At 43.2% G+C, this 20138-nt stretch overlaps 1 protein-coding gene across 1 annotated transcript in view; it reads right to left on the bottom strand.

Annotated features, from left to right (window-relative positions):
• Nucleotides 1-212: 212 nt before the first annotated feature.
• The window catches only part of LOC126284656 (protein takeout-like), a 30554-nt gene continuing 10628 nt past the window's right edge, over nt 213-20138 (bottom strand). The window contains exons 3-6 of the mRNA XM_049983761.1: nt 14175-14325; nt 10205-10341; nt 2945-3094; nt 213-674 (exon numbers count right to left, since the gene is read on the bottom strand). Of these exons, the coding sequence (XP_049839718.1) occupies nt 520-674; nt 2945-3094; nt 10205-10341; nt 14175-14325 (593 nt within the window). The 3' untranslated portion in view covers nt 213-519. The remainder of the gene's footprint in view (nt 675-2944; nt 3095-10204; nt 10342-14174; nt 14326-20138) is intronic.

Below are 20138 nucleotides of genomic sequence, written 5' to 3'. Positions count from 1 at the left end.
TATTGGCGTGTAGTCTTAACCCAGAACTATAAGAATTTTCTACGGAACTAAATCTCCACAACTAGGCGCAGTATTACTACGTATGAACATTGTTTTTTGTATGTTACATTATTGATGCCTCTTGTACCGTATTTGTTCACTTAGACATATGCTTGGGGTTCTCTTCGTTTTTAATGACAACCTTTAGCAGCAGACACGTTTAGTACACTATAGACGTATGATAACAAGTTGTATTTAGCAGACAATGGAAGAAATGTAATACTTCAATAGTATGACAGCAGATGTTATTAATGTTTAATTAACAGATATTATTGTATTTAAAGGTATGTGTACCTACTAAAGACGTATGTAAACACATTTATCGTTTAAAAAATGTGATGCGTCGAAAGACATATAATTTTTCTACATAGTTCAAAATACAGTACACAAGCAGCAAGGTAGGTATGTATGATCGTGCATCTACATAGGAAGACTAATAGAGTCCTTTTCTTTGAGCAGAACGTACTGCTCGTAGCATCTTCACGAAGGTGGGAACACTGAGTTGTACGGGACTTTGCCAAACACTCTCCTGGCCATCTCCTTGAAAGAAGCCCCCAGTGCTTCCCCTATGGCAGGTTCCAGCTCCTTCGCGATCTCCCCAGAATTCTCGTTGAGGAACTTGAGAGTGTTGTCAGCTGAAACATCCACACACATTTCGGAATTAGTTTTATTGTCCAGATGTATTCTCTAGTCGTAACTAAAGTAATCTGTGAATCTTCCGCTCTGAAGCACAGATGAACAGGCTGATAGTTTCTGAGATGTGCGTCACGAAACTGAAACTGCGCGGCATCAATTTTCTCATCCCACCCAGCAAGACAGTTGGACCAGCATTCAACTCTTGTCTCAGAAGACGGCACAGACAGTGACACGCAATGCCTCGCAGGGGTTGGCACGACACAGCTTTTAGCAGTGGGAAGTATGGAGGTTATACAGGCGCCTCATGTGGGCCGGATTTGGGGGCAGGGGGCTGGGCGAAGTATGGTGGGCAATCCACACTTGTTTTGCAACAGCGTAGCTGTCCTAAGGAGGCGACAGGGAATGAATTCGGACGTAAGGGGCTGAATCGGTCACATCATCTGGAAGCCAGTGCCGGGCTGCTGTGGGTACGTGGATGATAATTTTGTGGTTTGCAGCTGGGTCAGTGTATTGATGCCGTGTTTCCGATTATTAGGAATCGTTGGAAAGACCCAAGACGTGCTGGAGCAAAGCAGTAGGGACTGCGACCAGTCACATCGTCTTGAGCTGGCGCTGGAGATCACTGTGGGTAGCCGTGGGCAAGTTGTGCAGTGCAGTAGAGTCCAAGCTGGTGCATCAGATCCACTTTTCTTTGCATCATCGTCACAATGTGTTGGTTGCAGCAGTGGTTGGAATTCGTTGATGGCTGCCCAGGAAAACCGTCTGTGCGGAAGCAGAGTGCCGCTGGGCCGAGAGTAGTGTGGAAGGAGCGGCAGTGCGCTGCAGTGGTTAGTGTTGGAGGTGGCTGGTTGTAGTGAGGACATCGTCAAGCTTTGGTACCAGACGGTTTCTGCCTTCGAGGGTCCAGAGGAAGACGGCGGCTCATTGACGCGGAGAACGACTCAATGTCTCTCATGGATTAGTTGTCGAGGTGACATATGACGACCAGTCCACATTGGATGTCACTAACGCAGAGCGACAGTCTGCATCGCCAAAAGTCAATAATGGCATACCACTAGCTTCTACCTTGCATCTTTCGCAACACACTGTAGAGCAAAACACGACGTGTGCTTTTTTGCGTGATACTTATGCAGTTGACAGGCACTAGCGTTGGTTAGGATTTTGACCAATAAAAGAACATTGACAGTATGCATAAAGGTCCGAGAAGGTGGCCTGGTATTGACTGTGGTATGAAGAAGGACGGCGAGGCAGTGAGGAATCTGATTGTGAAATAGCTGAATAATTTCATTACTAATCTGTTCAATTGTTTTCAAATTTTTATTATCTTCATCTTGCAGATGTCCCGTTCACTACTTCTGTATATCATGCAGCCAGAAATTTGCAAGCGTCGGTCTGTAATCACGATAGTTTACACACACACACACACACACACACACACACACACACACAACTTTATTCTAAGTCGGAAGAACTATGGCAACGTTTAATATTGGTAAGTTCTGTTCCTTCCAGATAATGTAAATAAGAGGATGTAAGGTTGCAGGTATTTTATACTGGACGCTGAATTTTTACTGTTTCTATAGATAAGAATCGGTTCGACCTCTTTCATTCGTATTTAGTTATTCTTTATTTCTATCTTATATGTATTCTTAATTTCCTATAATGATTTGCTATTGGACAATAACTCAGAATGACTGGAAACAAGACGGTGCTAACGTCAAAAGGTTTACAATATCCTGTTTTCAATGATGTGACTGAGATATGTATTAGGGCACCAAAACACGTCGTTAACTAGGTTAGGAGTACAGGATTTTCCAGATGTTGCTTTCAAAAGAGCCTACATTTCTTGGTAAGTTCAGGAATCTACGCAATATGACATAAATTCCATTGGTTACGTAATTTTAGTAAGTGATATAACTCATCAGCAACAAATTAAATACATTTCCCACCTTAGATCATCATTTGGTATAACGAATAACAACCCACGAAGGAATCTTGGGCTGTAGAAAGCTGTCTTTTTTTGTAACGGGTCTCACACTCTTCATAAAATGAAATTATTAAGAACACATTCACTTCACATGGCATTAATGTTATTTCTCCACGCTTAAAAATGTAATAAAGTCTCTGGATCGCTTCATAAATTATTACCTTCAAGTTTAATTTCTCCTACGACTAACCCCTTCAACCTACCTGACGTTCACAGTTTAATAGTCTAGAACAGGCACATAAATTCTCTGCTCAGTAACGCAGGATCTACTCCACTGCTTACCTAGTGCCTTGTCGTTGTTATATAATCCCGTTAAGTCAACCACCAACTTATCCAAATGGGGATTGACTTTGAAGTCCGTCACATCCCAGTACACCTCTCCATCTCGTTCAACCGGCTGGCCAGTCATCTCCAGGTCGGCTTCCAGTCTAGCTGTAAACAAGAGGAACATAAGATAAAACAGTATATTTATGGTATATTTTAAGTCACTTAACAAAAAGCAGAGAACGAGGAGTCTCGCATACATCAATCAAATTTTAGCAGCGTTCAGTAGATAACAGATTATTAATTTTATTCAAAGACGAATTATTTCCATTTATGTCACACGTCTTGAAATCTCCAATATTCATAGAGCTGTCCTAAGTCGAAACAAATTACTACAAATGACACATGGTAGAAATAAAAAATCTTTGTAACCGTGTTGTTATCAAGTCTTAAAAATAGTTTCAGACATTTCTTGCAAGTCAATATTTTTAAGAATTGCTAATATGTTTAAATATTATTTACTGTGCAGGCAACGTTATTCTCTGTTTTGAGAGGTGTACAGTTTTCAATAAGCCATTATGAATGATTGTAACCTATAACAGATTATAGGTGTATTTATTGTATGTGGCAAAGCTTAGAATCTTCAGGATCTCTGTTACATCTAATTAGTCATCAATACTAAGTAAACATTACAATGAGTAGTACATAATAATAATAGTAGTAATAATAAAAATAATAGTATCTTTGTTTTATCAGCATTAGCTTAGAAAGCCTTACAGAAGGCCTAATCTATGACATTCACAGCTTCCACAATTAATAGAAAATATAAAGCTGGTTTCAAAACCTAATACAGATTGTGTAATATTTTCTGACACAATTTAATATGAAAGGAAAGGAACAATATCGTTTATCTTGCTCCACTACACAACGTGCTTTTTAAAAGTGCGAATAATTTGTGGTATGCTAACTTCGCAAATACTCCACTGTTCACTTAACTGGTCCGTATCATCAGATTTGTCTCATACAACAGTGGAATATAGCAGTGGGGGACGGGATGGAGGGATGTGGTCCCAAAATATCTTAAAAACCTGTGTTCATACATAGAGTGTATCATAACTAATAGCGTAAACGCACTGACAGTACACGATACCAGAAGTCGAAAAGTCCCGATACACATAGCTGTGCAAACGAAACACTTGCGAGGTAATTGCAATTTCGTGATTATTTCTATGTAAATACCGTCTTCCGGTAGGTGAAGTGGACTGTGTTCACGTTTTCGAGACGTGGGGTAGTAAACAGAATTGGTACGACAGTAGAGTAAACACTCAGAGTGTCATTCATGTCAGGTGTTTCCAGAACATGAGTTGATTTGGACGATTGTTGGCAGTAGCTTGGAACACTACAGTACGAGGAGTATGGGGAAATGCATTTCATGCATGGTAAGGATAACGGCAATGCATGGGAGACTGCACGTTTGTTCCAAGGAATACTACTTTGCCAGAAGGTACCTGGACAGTCGAGCGTTTACAATGGTACATCAACGCCTCCGAGAAACTGTGAGCTTTGCACATGCTGCGGAACTGGGTAGGCGTGCACGCATTCCACCAGTGCTTCATGATGTGGAGCTGGAAACAGCCGAACATTCTCCATGGATCACGACAAGGAGCTTTGCTACAGAAGTTCCTGGAATGTGCCACAGTAGTGTTTGGAGAATTATGCTGCATCACCTTGCAATGTACACATACCACCACCAACGAGTTCAGTGTCTTACTGAGGCAGACCTCGGCCCTAGAAATGGTTCAAATGGCTTTGGGCACTATGGGACTTAACTTCTGAGGTCATCAGTCCCTTGAACTTGGAACTACTTACACCTAACTAACCTAAGAACATCAAACACTCCATGTCCGAGGCAGGATTCGAACCTGCGACCGTAGCTGTCGCGCGGTTCTAGACAGTAGCGCCTAGAACCCCTCTGCCACACTGGCCGGCTCGGTCCTAGACTAACATTCTGTTAGTGAATGCAACAACAAGCTGTTCCCACCCTCCATTTGACAATAACGCTTTATTCAGAGACGAAACAAAATTCTTTTGTTGTGCTTAATTATTACTCGTTTGGAGTCATCTAGGCTCCAGCGCACATGTGCAAGTGTCTCCATACGCTCAGCGTTTCTCATTGAATGAATGGTTAGAGGTACTAGGTGATCGTATCATTGGGCTGTACATTTTACCAAACCAGCTAAGTGGATGGTATGACCTTTGGTTTCTGCAACATTATTTAACAGGATTGCTTGAGGATGTTCCCTGTTCGCAACGTTAGAGGACGTGATACATGCATCACTGGCCACGGGCACGTTTGGCTGTTATGGTGACACGCCATCTAAATTGGCGATATGGCCGAAGATGAACTGGGCGAGGAGAACTCCAAGGTCACTCGAACTGAGCGAGAACGGATTTCTATGCTAGGGGCCATCATGCCACCATACGTACATCGTACGTCACTGCGGTTAACACTCTTAAAGAACTCAAACAGAGCTTGTCAGTTCTTGCAAGAATTCCGAAATAATTCAGTATGAAAGCATTCGGTACTCATTGCGGCGACGGGTACAGGCCTGCAGTTGAATATTAGGACGACAGTTTAAACGTCTCCCTCTTGTACGAGAACAATTCAATAACTGTCACCGTTTTTATCCAAAGCGGCTGCACTTTTACCAAAATAGCTCTGATAATTTTTCTTTATGTTCTACAGTATTGTTAATTTTTTCTAACTAGGATGACATTTACGCAGAATAAAATCTGGGCTGGCTGGTAATCACAAAGTTGCAACTATCTTGCCGACGGTTATATGTGAGACTTTTTTGCTTCTACCATCGTGTACCTTCTACAATACGCTTTTACGCCCTTATTTGTGATGCATCATGTACAATGAGTCATAAACTGTTAGTTTTAAGAGTAATTTATGTCTTCGCTAAGGCTTTTAACTGTCGGAACTTCGCACGAAGAGATAAAAATACCATGAAATATCCCAACTGCAGTTTCAAGGTTTTAATCTCATTTAAATAATAGAAGACAATCTGTAACAGTTCATCATATATTGAGATATATTCTGTATCTGAAAGAGTCAATAATGATATACCACAAGCTTCTGCCTTGGATCTTTCGCTGTTTAAAATGTACATTACAGATCTTTCGCTGTTAGAAGATGCTAGTTTTTATGTTTTCGTAGATCACAGAAGTATAGAAATAACATTATTATACTAATACTAGTTACCTTACTGCAGATGCAGTCAAGGGATATTTCTAAATATTCGGAGACGTCAGGCGGAAAGTGTATTGATATTAAATGTTAGTTAGAATATGTACAAACAGTATAATACTTCAAGTACATTATTAGAGCCTATAACCGTAATTTATCCTAACAAAAAAATACATAAAGTTGATTGAGCTCAGTAGTTCGTGTAACGTATAAACACTATATGAACATGTCTACATACGTATAAGATTGTTTGGGCAGTAGAGTGGTAGTTTCAATTTAGGACAACCTGCAGTTTCGTTGGTGTAATCAGGTCTCAGTTTGGTGAAGAGTAATTTGTACATTAAGATTATATGCTGGTTTACAATCAAGGCTTACAACAAGATTATTAGTATTTCAATTTATCCCTGTTTCGTTTACAGTGACATATGAATAAGTTATTTTAAGTAAGGTAGAGTGTTATGAATAATGATAAATATATTAAAGGCCAAGAATACAACAGTAGTGAAAGATAAAATGGACAGTTCTCCTCCCAGAGAATAGAAAAGCTACCTCAGTGAACGGAGGATTTACCGAGTATACTACTCATAAGTAGCTTTAGAGACTCTAGCCAGGTGGCAGTGTTTAGATACCGCGACCGTACATCTGGAATGATAGTCATCACCTCCCAGCAGAGTGTCGAGATTTCTTTATATTTACTCATTACAGTTGCCATCCCCTCCACCAATAAATTCTTGGATACCTAAACAACACCTATCACAATATAACATTCATAATGGAATTAAACGGGAAATTGATGTCTCGTTTTCTACTATTTCTTAATAAAGAAGAACACTAATGGTATTCTATCTCGTGCAGTTTGTAGGAATGAGACCGCACAGATCTATAACTGGATGCAACAAACTGCCACCATCGAATGGTGCAATATACAGTGCTTGCCGTGCTGGTCCACTGAACATAAGTCATCTGTGATAAGCAAAGTCTTCAGGGGGAGCTGCAACCACAGGGAGGAAGTGTTCCATCAAAATGGTTACAGCTAACCCCAGTAAAAAAGGGCATTTATTGAAAGAAAAGACATCACATCGGCCACCTTACGTGGCGCCATTCTTAATAAAGTGGATAGGCCGCCTGGAAAATGTGGTATCAAAACTGTCTTCCCATCACCAGTAAAAGCGATTGATGCTCTAGGGTCTACCAAGCACCCAATGAAGATTCAAGATCCGGGGATACGTATTATATGATGAGAATAGAGTGTCCAGTAAATCAGAAAAACGCACTACGGGATCTCGACAGGGGGAGAGAGACTACTTAGATTCTCCGCGGTACACTCACAGAAATCAGCAGCGGAAGAGTACAGCCTGAATGAAGAATATGCGCCGTCTGATGGAAAGTATCTGGACAACTGTTCGTGGACATTAATATGGAATGTGTCTGCGCTTCACACGTATGGCGGCTTCAGATCTGCTGAATATACTTCCAAGGAGGTATCAAAATGTCTATGGAGGAATGAGACGCCCTTATTTCTGAAGAGTGGAAGGTAGAGAAGGTCTGGGATCTTGAGCAAACACGACGTTCTGTCTCATAGCAGAGGAGTCTCAGTCAGTTCAAAGTGGTTCAAATGGCTCTGAGCACTATGCGACTTAACTTCTGAGGTCATCAGTCGCCTAGAACGTAGAACTAATTAAACCTAACTAACCTAAGGACATCACACACATCCATGCCCGAGGCAGGATTCGAACCTGCTACCGTAGCGGTCCTAGGTCCAGACTGCAGCCACTCCGGCCGGTCCAGTCGGTTCATGTCGTGATTTAGGCACAATTGTCCATTACAGGAATCTTTCTGTCCACAGATCCTTTCGTCAAAGATGCTGTTGTATAACAGGATGAGTTGCCATGCCGAAACAAACACTGTAAAATGTATTCATATGTTTCCTTATTTCGAGATTTCTTGAGCGCAATAACTGACCACACCCTAAATACGAGAAACACCCCTACATCCTAACACCATCTCCTCCGTACTTCACAGTTGGCGCTACACGTGATAGCCGTTAACGTTCGCCAGGTATCAGTTGAACACAAACCCGCCCATCGGATTGCCCCAGGGTATAGCGTGATTCATCACTCAAAATCAATCGTTTCCAGTCACCCACTGTCCAGTGGCAACGTTCTTTCCTCCATCACGAGTGTCGCTTACCACTAACTACACAGAAATAATTGGCTTAAAATAAATATATGAACACCTGCACCCCTGTCTCTGCTGTCCCTGCTCATAGTCACTGTATTGGTCGGATTTCTGGCAGCATTTTGGAACTCACGAATGGTATCTTCCACTGAATTCGTGGAATTTATTGCTACTTCCCCCGCAAAACCTTGACGGTCCCTGTGCGTCAGTAAGAAGAGGTCTGGTTGGCCTTGTTTTAGCTGCGGTCCCTGACGCATTACTTGGTGAGGTGACATCTGATGACTAGCCCACACACGTTGTAGCTGTGCTTTCCTTACCGACGAATTCCGCTGTTATTGATTCTCTGCTGATAACAAAATACCCTCCGCTTCCTTCTACAGGAAGGATTCTGCCTCTCGTGTCACATGGTGGTAAATTCCACGTTGCATTGTGCCGTCCAAACACTTTATATAGAATAGCTCAGGTTCGATATTGAAAACATCAAGTTGCCGTGCCGAGCTGGGCTAATACGAAAGCGTAATCCACAGAGATAATGATTCGACGAATGTCTGTGAATAGAGAGGTAGATTATCAGCTAAGTTCGGCGTGAAATACCTCTTTACGTGTGGCCAGCACGCGGTACGGACGAACAATGTCCGCTCAAAGATTGGAACACAGCGTTTCCCCCTTTCTCTCATATCGCAACGTTACGTCCCTTCCAATCATCCCCATCTGCCGGTTCGGGAGCCTGGTAGAGAGGGAGGCCGAAGGGACGTCCGAAAAACTCAGCATTTAGCCAGAAGACGATCTGCAGTGGCGGCCCATGAGTACACTATTTTGTTGTTCACATATTTTTTCATTCAGATAAATTGAGATAACATCAAGTGTATAAGTGTTATGATTATGAAAAAATTTATACCCCTGCAGCCACTGCCAGTAATAATTACTTTCTTTGTCTGAGCCTTGTACCACGGGTACGCAGGGTCGGCCACGGTTAATCGAATGTGGCATGTTAAGTTTGAGGGGTGGCTGGATGCCCTTCCTGCCGTCACCCCATATCCCCCGGGAAGGAATTAGTGCACCCCAGCTGTCTGTGTCTAATGTAAGCCATGGGATAGTGCGAAGATGTTGCAAATGTGTGCGAGTCGTGTAACTGAGGCGGAACCTGGGGACCAGCCCGGAATTCACCTGGGGGGATGAGGAAAACCGCCTAAAAACCACATACAGGCCCTTCGTCGTTAATCCGCCGGACGGATTCGATCCGGGGCCGGCGCGCCTACCCGAGTCCAGGAAGCAACGCGTTAGTGCTCTCGACTACCCTGGCGGGTCTCCCCCAGTAATAATTACGTCCGATATATTATTTTTATGTATAGTGAGTGAATCAGCATATCTGAGGAGCGTGATGCAATCTAACGGGATTCATGTCTACTGCCAACCGAACAGAGGTAAACGACTGCCACAGTTTGCTGTCAACAAGTGGCATTGACGTAAGATTGCAGCTGAATAGTAAGGCCTAGATGTCCATGCCACGAAATGTACATGTTGTTTATCCAGTCGGTATGTATTTGACCCATAAGGCAATGACGTCATATCAGCTGCGCATGAGCAAAAGCTGGTACACAACGGAAGACATGCTCTCGACCCAAGTGCCAAGTTTCACAGAGTCTACAGGAGGAGCACTGTAGCATAGCTAGCTAGATTTGAGTGCCGTATGCTCCAGGTTCTGCGTCTATGCGTTTAACAGCATTCGAAGAAAAATAAGCAATAAATTTGCAAGCCGTGAAAAGCGGATCCTCGTTGATAACCAGTAAAACTTTCACGAAAAGTGTTTAGGAGAGAGCGTAAGATGGGTGAATGTGTATACTCACGTGCTGTTATGTTGCTTATTCCCTCTCCTTTGACAGGGAGCACCAACACCTTGCCATCGGCCTTGTAAGGCCCGACCAGCCGGAATGGTACGCCAGAGTGTATGTGTGCCTTCATGTTGTAGCTACCAGGCTTCATCCTGCAAACAGTTGCACAGACCAGTTTTGAGGTTAATCTACATTCAACAAATAACCACTTCTATAACTGTGGAAATAACATACAACTTACATAACAAAAGGAAATGCCGAGAAAATTTAAAATAGAATTAAAGTAGTGTATCTATTCAGTACAAGATTGATAGGAATGCATTTCTTCTCATTTATCTCTATACTCATCAATGTTATCGAAGCACCTCCTCATAGACGTCAACAGCCAGGGCCCCCGACTGTTTTCTGTAGTTTTACAACACCCAAGTATTAGTGTGAAACTTCATGCACTCTGTGCGTACAACAATTTCCAATATACATGGACGCATTCAAGGGTCGTATCCTATAACAATTACATAACAGGAGTACCCTCTAGCAGTGAATTGTAAGGTTTTTGACTCTTGGAGATGTTGGACAGAATGGACGGATTGTCAAAATCAGCAACTGGACCAGTTACTTTACCCCAAATATGTGCCCTATGTGCTAGTACAGATATTCAAAGTCAGTTTCGTCTTATGCTTTTAGTAACGTCATTTTTACGCACAGTAATTTTTTTGGGCAGATCTTGACGAGAGAAGTGTATTACTGAACAGTAAATAGAGAGTTCTATTTTTTTAAAAATCTTTCTGGTACTCCTATGTTCCTCGTGAACAGAGTTACAGGAAAGCCTACGATGCTTCCCCCATAGCTACATTGTTTCATACATTTTGTAAAACGCTTCTACACAAAAAGCTATTTTGGATGATCAAGATAAATGGAACACCCCATATACAAGAAAGATTAATGAGATCCCCTATATACAAAACTTAACCATCTACTAAACACTCTCACTGAGTCACACACACACACACACACACACACACACACACACACACACAAACACACACACGCGCGCGCGCGCGCGCGCATGAGTGCGCGAACATTCATAGTTTTGTATGGAGGGCAGTAGATAAAAGTATGAGTAGATAAGACTGTCCGAGAGAAAATTCAGTTCACATTCCCCAGCACTGATTGAAGTTTGCAGGAAGTTTTCCTAGGTCAGAAGGCAAATGACGTAATTTATAATCCCTTTCAATTTAATCCCATATGGGAATTCATCTGCTGCGCTACAAACTTGCCTGGTATTAACCAGGAAAGAAGAGCAACTCTATAATAGGGTGGATCTCAATCAATTTCTCCACTCCCTACACCTTGCAGAAGAGAATAACAGAAATGTGATGAAGTACTTCAGTGGCAAATTATCTCGTTATGAAGTACACTATCAAAGTTGAAATATTTAACAAAAAGTACATTTTATTTTGTGACAGTGTCCATAAGATATAATCAAATCCAAGGACAGCATTTTGAAGTAATTAACTTGTGCCAATTTCCCTCATCAGTTTAGAAGTTAGCAGTTTTTGGCTTTTGGAAGTAACTGAAAAATAATAATGGCCAATATTTTCCTCACGGGTTGCATGGGTAAAGGAAAAGCAGAGACCCTCGATGATGTTGAACTACAGAATAATATTCCTGGCCGATATTAAAAAATACCCTGCAATGCCAGAGGCAGAGCAGAATGGATGAATGGCCACGTGGAATACCAGCGAGAGAGAAATATTGATAGACCAGCAGCAAATACAGAGACTGTCTCAACCCCCTGGACAGGCTTAACACTCATTCAAGCAATGTAGAGAAATGACGTCATGGTAAAACAGGGATATCGTAATAATGCTGAATGCGCAGAGTCGCAAGAATGCTGAGGTCAAACGCAAGAGTATCTGTTGATTTACTGACATAGCAGAAAAGAGTGAGAAAATCGAAGTTGCGACTTCCAAAGGTAACCAAGAATGGTGACAAGAACAGAAAAGCAGGGTACATTGAGTGATCCCACAGAATGATAACGCTACTGGTATAGCCAGACAAATAAGTATTCACAGACTTTCATAGCTTAGTTCTCACTTGTAGCTCAGTAGTAGCTTAGTGTTGCAGCTACCTAACACTGAGGCAAAATCTGCGTTGCTCCATTCTGGGTCTACTGAGATGGCTACAATGTATGATGCCACTGGTTACTAGATCTGGAACTCTGCTACTGAGACCTGCTGCTGCCTCATCCTCGTCTTCACTGATAGGAACACTACCACTTCTCAAAACCAGGTGTATGAAGGCGGCACTGATGATCCTTTGCGAGCAGATCAACCACCACCATTCTGGGGGAGCACAGTAATTGCGGCCCCCTTGCAGCTGTATGCAGACTCCAGTGTTGCAGACCAATCTGTCGCACAGAGTCCATGACATAACTTTCCATGACTCCAACCACTTCATGCAGAGCTATTCGCTGCCTTTCTGGGGTTCAGTCCATGTCATCAACGAGAGCACCGTAGTAGTGTGCTACCTGTGCTCGTGGCAACACAGACCGTAGCATCCGTGCTCGAGCTAACTGGCTATGACGTCGGGATGTGGTAAGTGTGTGTCTTTCTCGCCACAGCAGTCAAGAATGCGAGATTAGCTGCCGTCAGCGCATATCAGCTTTGCCTGTGTCCTTCTCCCAGTTGCACTGACAGCAGCTGTGATGGAGGTCGTTTGTGTATCTATGATCAGCGAATGTGCATTCTGATAGCAATGTCCCATTAGCAACTTCACACGTCCGACGGATTCTCATAACCAGATTTGGCAAAATGCTATTCTGAAGTATGTAATGGTCACTGCCCTGGCCCTCTATAACAAAACCATAATGTGGAAAATATGATAAAATGTTTTATTATTAATGGAATATAGTTTGTTATGAGAGGGAAAGACTGAAGGGTTTTGCAAGTACCTCGCACCAAAAATTGCAACAATAAGAACCTTTCGCAACCTGTGCGGTTTGTGACGCAGATTAATGTCCTTTATGTGTGTCCAATTTGTTGATGCATGTCTGATTGATTACTCACTGCACGGCTCTAACACTGGTTTTCAAGGCACGTACTTCATTTATCAATAGAGCATGAAGTGCGTGATATTCATGATGAAGAACAACAATATCTGAAAAGTCTTCGTCCACCTGATATCCAGCACGTTCTTACTTTATTAGTTCCAAACGTGCATTCTCACATGAGTGCTATCCAAAAAAAAAAATTTTCTTCTAATTCGGTCACAGACACCAAAGGACGATTAGAAAGAATGGATGGCGTCTTGACAAAAATTTAAAAAATGAACATCAACAAAAATAAAACGAAGATAGTCGAGAATGGGCTGATTAAAATAGGAAATGCACAAAGAATTTGATAGGGTAATGAAATGCTAACAGAAGGAGAGACATTTTGCTGTTTGAGTAGCAAAATAACGGAAGATAGGAAATCAAAAGAGGATGTAAGGCACAGACTTGCGACAGCAAGAAAAGATTTTCTAAAAAACGTAAGAATATAAACATCAAATATCAATTTAAGTGTCAGAGAGTGTTTTCCGTACGCCTTGGTCTAAGGTGTAGTCTTGTATGGAAGTAAAACGTAGACGATAGACAGCACAACAAGAAGCGAATAGAAAATGTTTCGCGGACGACTTCTATTGATGTGTTTAGTATAGCGATTAAATAATGAAGATGTATTCAGTCGTATTTGGGAGAAACGAGGGTTTTGGAAAAATAGATTAAAAGATGGGTAGACAAGAGTCGTCCTGGGACATCAAGAAACAATAAATTTGGTAATGGATGGAGGTGTGGAGTGTAAAACTTGCAGTGGAAAGCCAAGGTTTGACTACAGAAAAAAAGTTCAAATTTTTGAATCAGTTATGCAGAGACTCACAGAGAGCTTATTAGGTCGGAGTACTGCATCACACCAGATTTTGCTCTGCTGCAGCAGCAGCTACTTACTCAAGGGTATCAACAATTCCTTCGCCCATGCCGAACATATCGGCCTCATTGAATTCCAGGTTAAGAAACACTGGCCGATCGGGTGTGTCCTTAATGCTGATTTGTGTGAAGTGCATCGGGTCAATAGATGGCAGGCCTAGACTCGGAATTCCTGGAAAGAAAACATGTATGAGAAAGGATAAGCAGACGCGGCGCTGTACTGCTACTTACATATATGAAGCAGACGGGACAGATGTACACTCCTGGAAATTGAAATAAGAACACCGTGAATTCATTGTCCCAGGAAGGGGAAACTTTATTCACACATTCCTGGGGTCAGACACATCATATGACCACAATGACAGAACCACAGGCACATAGACACAGGCAACAGAGCATGCACAATGTCGGCACTAGTACAGTGTATATCCACCTTCGCAGCAATGCAGGCTGCTATTCTCCCACGGAGACGATCGTAGAGATGCTGGATGTAGTCCTGTGGAACGGCTTGCCATGCCATTTCCACCTGGCGCCTCAGTTGGACCAGCGTTCGTGCTGGACGTGCAGACCGCGTGAGACGACGCTTCATCCAATCCCAAACATGCTCAATGGGGGACAGATCCGGAGATCTTGCTGGCCAGGGTAGTTGACTTACACCTTCTAGAGCACGTTGGGTGGCACGGGATACATGCGGACGTGCATTGTCCTGTTGGAACAGCAAGTTCCCTTGCCGGTCTAGGAATGGTAGAACGATGGGTTAGATGACGGTTTGGATGTACCGTGCACTATTCAGTGTCCCCTCGACGATCACCAGAGGTGTACGGCCAGTGTAGGAGATCGCTCCCCACACCATGATGCCGGGTGTTGGCCCTGTGTGCCTCGGTCGTATGCAGTCCTGATTGTGGCGCTCACCTGCACGGCGCCAAACACTCATACGACCATCGTTGGCACCAAGGCAGAAGCGACTCTCATCGCTGAAGACGACACGTCTCCATTCGTCCCTCCATTCACGCCTGTCGCGACACCACTGGAGGCGGGCTGCACGATGTTGGGGTGTGAGCGGAAGACGGCCTAACGGTGTGCGGGACCGTAGCCCAGCTTCATGGAGACGGTTGCGAATGGTCCTCGCCGATACCCCAGGAGCAATAGTGTCCCTAATTTGCTGGGAAGTGGCGGTGCGGTCCCCTACGGCACTGCGTAGGATCCTACGGTCTTGGCGTGCATCCGTGCGTCGCTGCGGTCCGGTCCCAGGTCGACGGGCACGTGCACCTTCCGCCGACCACTGGCGACAACATCGACGTACTGTGGAGACCTCAAGCCCCACGTGTTGAGCAATTCGGCGGTACGTCCACCCGGCCTCCCGCATGCCCACTATACGCCCTCGCTCAAAGTCCGTCAACTGCACATACGGTTCACGTCCACGCTGTCGCAGCATGCTACCAGTGTTAAAGACTGCGATGGATCTCCGTATGCCACGGCAAACTGGCTGACACTGACGGCGGCGGTGCACAAATGCTGCGCAGCTAGCGCCATTCGACGGCCAACACCGCGGTTCCTGGTGTGTCCGCTGTGCCGTGCGTGTGATCATTGCTTGTACAGCCCTCTCGCAGTGTCCGGAGCAAGTATGGTGGGTCTGACACACCGGTGTCAATGTGTTCTCTTTTCCATTTCCAGGAGTGTATATGATGAATAACATCTTATGTTTTTGATTCGCTGCACTTGACTCACTCCTACAAATAAGAGCAAGACACTAAATAGAAAGCAACAATCAAGACATTTGAGAACATTCGCAAATAAGTGGTTCTACGCAAATTACTACAAAAACCATTGGCGTAACATTTCGCCATTGTTCCGTGTTAATTGTGAGGCCATATCGTGGTATCAATGGTTACCGTGCAAAGTCGCACTACAGCCAATGATTATCTGACTGTTTTGGGTGATCGGATTGTAACATTATAGTCGTGTTATGGACAGATTCATTAACGACTTCTGGTCGAGATTTCCGGTTTCGAGAAGATATATCTCTGACCACTTAATCCGTCCATATATAACGTTTCTGTAGGTAACATAGGTAGGCACTCCATAAGGACTATATTCAAGAAATAAAATATGAGTTAAAAGAAGATTTTATTAACTATCGAAAATTTTTATCAAAGTGAGCTTACAATTAAATATGCAAATGAAATATTCTTCAGAATACGTTAATTATAATGTACATTTTACATGTAACCAAATTTCTGAATGTTAATAACATAGAAATGACCATTTAGTTTCAATAACAGATCAAAAAACGAAACTAACGAACGGTAAAATTACGTTAAATTACAAATTAAATTCTCATCTGGAACTTCCTATTACGTCCGAAAGCTTAGTAGATAGGGGCCATAAAAATACTTTTCATTATACGTGACTTCTTTCCAAATCGAAAATATGCAAATTTGTATGTAGAAATTGTGTCATAATTTTGGATTCAGAGATACATGTAATTCACGGAACGATTGTCACTAAAATTCGAGATACAATTTGTTATTTCTGACAATAAGACCCATATAACATATTCGTAGGAAAACACAAATCAACAAATCACGTCTTTGACGACCAGAGCAGAAAACACATCCTAGTTATATTATGCGTACCTTCGTCAATACAACATATACACTGAACAGCAAAAAAATGTTACACCTAAATAATATCGTGTAGAGCCCCGCGAGCACGCGAAAGTGTCGCAGTACAACGTGGCATGGACTCGAGTAATGTGTGAAGTAGTGTTGGAAGCAACAATCAATTCTGCAGGGCAGTCCATAAATCCGTAAGAGTACGAGGGGTGGAGATCCCTTCCGAGCAGCACGTTGCCAGGCGCCACAGATATGTCCCATAATATTCGTGTCTGCTTATTTTGGTGACCAGAAGAAGTATTTAAAATCAGGTATGGTCCTGGAGCCACTCTGCAGCAATTCTTGACGTGTGGGGTGTCCAATTGTCCTGCTGGAATTGATCAAGTCGGAATTCTCAATCGACATAAATGGATGCAGGTGATCAAACAGGAAGCTTACGCACTTGTCACCTGTCAGAGTCGTATCTACTCGTATCAGGGGTCCCATATAACTCCAGCTACAGACAACACCCACACCATTACAGAACCTCCTCCAGCTTGAACAGTCCTCAGCTGAAATGCAGGCTACATAGATTCATGAGGTTATCTCCTCACCTGGACATGTCCATCTGCTCGACACAGTTTGAAACGAGACTCGACCGAGTATACAACATGTTTCCAGTTATCAACAGTCCAATGTCGGTACTGACGGGCCCAGACGAGACGTAAAGTTTTGTGTCGCGCAGTCATCGAGGGTACACGAGTGGGCCTTCGGCTCTGAAAGCCCATATCGATGATGCTTTGTTGAATGGTTCTCACGCAGACACATGTTGATGGACAAGCATTGAAATCTGCAGCAATTTGCGAAAGGGTTGTACTTCTGTCATGATGAACGATTCTCTTCAGTCGTCGTTGGTCCCATTCTTGCAAGATCTTTCTCCAGCCACACCGATGTCGGAGATTTGGTTTTATTAGCAGAGTCCTGATATTCACGGTACATTCGTGATACGGTCGTACAGGATAACTACCCTTCGTCACTACTTCGGAGATACTGTTTCCAACCGCTCGTGCGCCGACTATAACACCCAACTTACTTAAATCTTGATAACTTGCCATTGTAGCAGCACTAACCGATTTAAAAACTGCGCCAGACACTTATCTTATATAGCTGTTGCCGACCGCAGCGCCATATGCTGCCTGTTTACCTATCTCTGTATTTGAATGCGCATGCCTATACCAGTTTCTTTGAAGCTTCATTGTAATTTCTTATTCTCATGAATAAGTCCAAGTAACGCCTGTAAGCTTTATTCACAACCTATATGTTCTGTAATTTACTTTTATTGTAAAGTTACAAACCAGTCTCGTAAATGTAAACGAAACAGAAACTAATAACTGGAGCCTGAACTTGGAGGTTTCTCAAGGTATACGCTTCTCTTCGTTTTCTGGTATCCTGGAAAGCAGTCGTGTACTAAGAGAGCCCTGTGAAGTAGTTCATCATCATAACGAATTGGGTGACAATAATTGTACTAAATGACAAAAATGTAACATAGTTAGAAACTAAGGCTTCTATGCACTTTGTTCATATTTAAACGTCACTGTATTTGTTCAGAATTAGGCTATGGCATGTTAGATATACATGCCATCATTGGTGATAATGTGTCGCAGGTAAATATCGAAATTCTGCATGACTCGCTGAAGTCTCGGAACATCGACGCTGTCGATGACCTCCTACATGGCTGTTTTCAGTTCAGAAATGGCTTTGGGGTTATTTCTGTGGACCTTGTCTTTAATTTATCCCCACAAAATGCATGTTAGATATACATGCCATCATTGGTGATAATGTGTCGCAGGTAAATAGCGAAATTCTGCATGACTCGCTGAAGTCTCGGAACATCGGCGCTGTCGATGACCTCCTACATGGCTGTTTTCAGTTCAGAAATGGCTTTGGGGTTATTTCTGTGGACCTTGTCTTTAATTTATCCCCACAAAATGCATGTTAGATATACATGCCATCATTGGTGATAATGTGTCGCAGGTAAATAGAGAAATTCTGCATGACTCGCTGAAGTCTCGGAACATCGGCGCTGTCGATGACCTCCTACATGGCTGTTTTCAGTTCAGAAATGGCTTTGGGGTTATTTCTGTGGACCTTGTCTTTAATTTATCCCCACAAAATGCATGTTAGATATACATGCCATCATTGGTGATAATGTGTCGCAGGTAAATAGAGAAATTCTGCATGACTCGCTGAAGTCTCGGAACATCGGCGCTGTCGATGACCTCCTACATGGCTGTTTTCAGTTCAGAAATGGCTTTGGGGTTATTTCTGTGGACCTTGTCTTTAATTTATCCCCACAAAATGCATGTTAGATATACATGCCATCATTGGTGATAATGTGTCGCAGGTAAATAGAGAAATTCTGCATGACTCGCTGAAGTCTCGGAACATCGGCGCTGTCGATGACCTCCTACATGGCTGTTTTCAGTTCAGAAATGGCTTTGGGGTTATTTCTGTGGACCTTGTCTTTAATTTATCCCCACAAAATGCATGTTAGATATACATGCCATCATTGGTGATAATGTGTCGCAGGTAAATAGAGAAATTCTGCATGACTCGCTGAAGTCTCGGAACATCGACGCTGTCGATGACCTCCTACATGGCTGTTTTCAGTTCAGAAATGGCTTTGGGGTTATTTCTGTGGACCTTGTCTTTAATTTATCCCCACAAAAAGGAGTCCCATTTGCTCAGATCCGAAGAATATGGCGGCCAATCGAGGCCAATGCCAGAGGCCTCTTTGTACCCCAGAGCCAGAATGCGGCTCCCAAAGTGCCCCTGCGGGTCACAAAACACTCTCCTGCTCCGTTTGAGTCGTGCTCCCTCTAGCGTGAACCACATCTGGTCGAAATTAGGGTCACTTTGAATAAGGGGGATGAAATCATCTTCCAAAACCTAACACGTACTATTCGGCCGTCACCGTCCCATCAGGCAATATCGCACAGAAGGAGATTTTCACTCTACAGCGGAGTGTGCGCTGATAAAAAACTTCCTGGCACATTAAAACTGTGTGCCCGGCCGAGACATTCGCGGGCAAGTGCTCTACCATCTGAGCTACCGAAGTACGCCTCACTACCCGTTCTCACAGCTTCAATTCTGCCAGTAACTCGTCTCCTACTTTCCAAACTTCACAGTACTCTTCTGCGAACTTTGCAGAACTAGCACTCCTGGAAGAAAGGATACTGCGGAGACATGGCTTAGCCACAGCTTGGGGAATGTTTCCAGAATGAGATTTTCACTCTGCAGCGGAGTGTGCGCTAATAAGAAAATTACTGGCACATTCAAACTGTGCGCCCGACCGAGACTCGAAATTGGGACCTTTTTCTTTCGCGGGCAA

This window comes from Schistocerca gregaria, chromosome 8 (assembly GCF_023897955.1).
Source record: "Schistocerca gregaria isolate iqSchGreg1 chromosome 8, iqSchGreg1.2, whole genome shotgun sequence".
In the NCBI taxonomy this organism is placed as follows: Eukaryota; Metazoa; Arthropoda; class Insecta; order Orthoptera; family Acrididae; genus Schistocerca; species Schistocerca gregaria.
The sequence above is the reverse complement of the archived record's forward strand: the minus strand, read 5'-3'. Positions and strand labels throughout refer to the sequence as shown.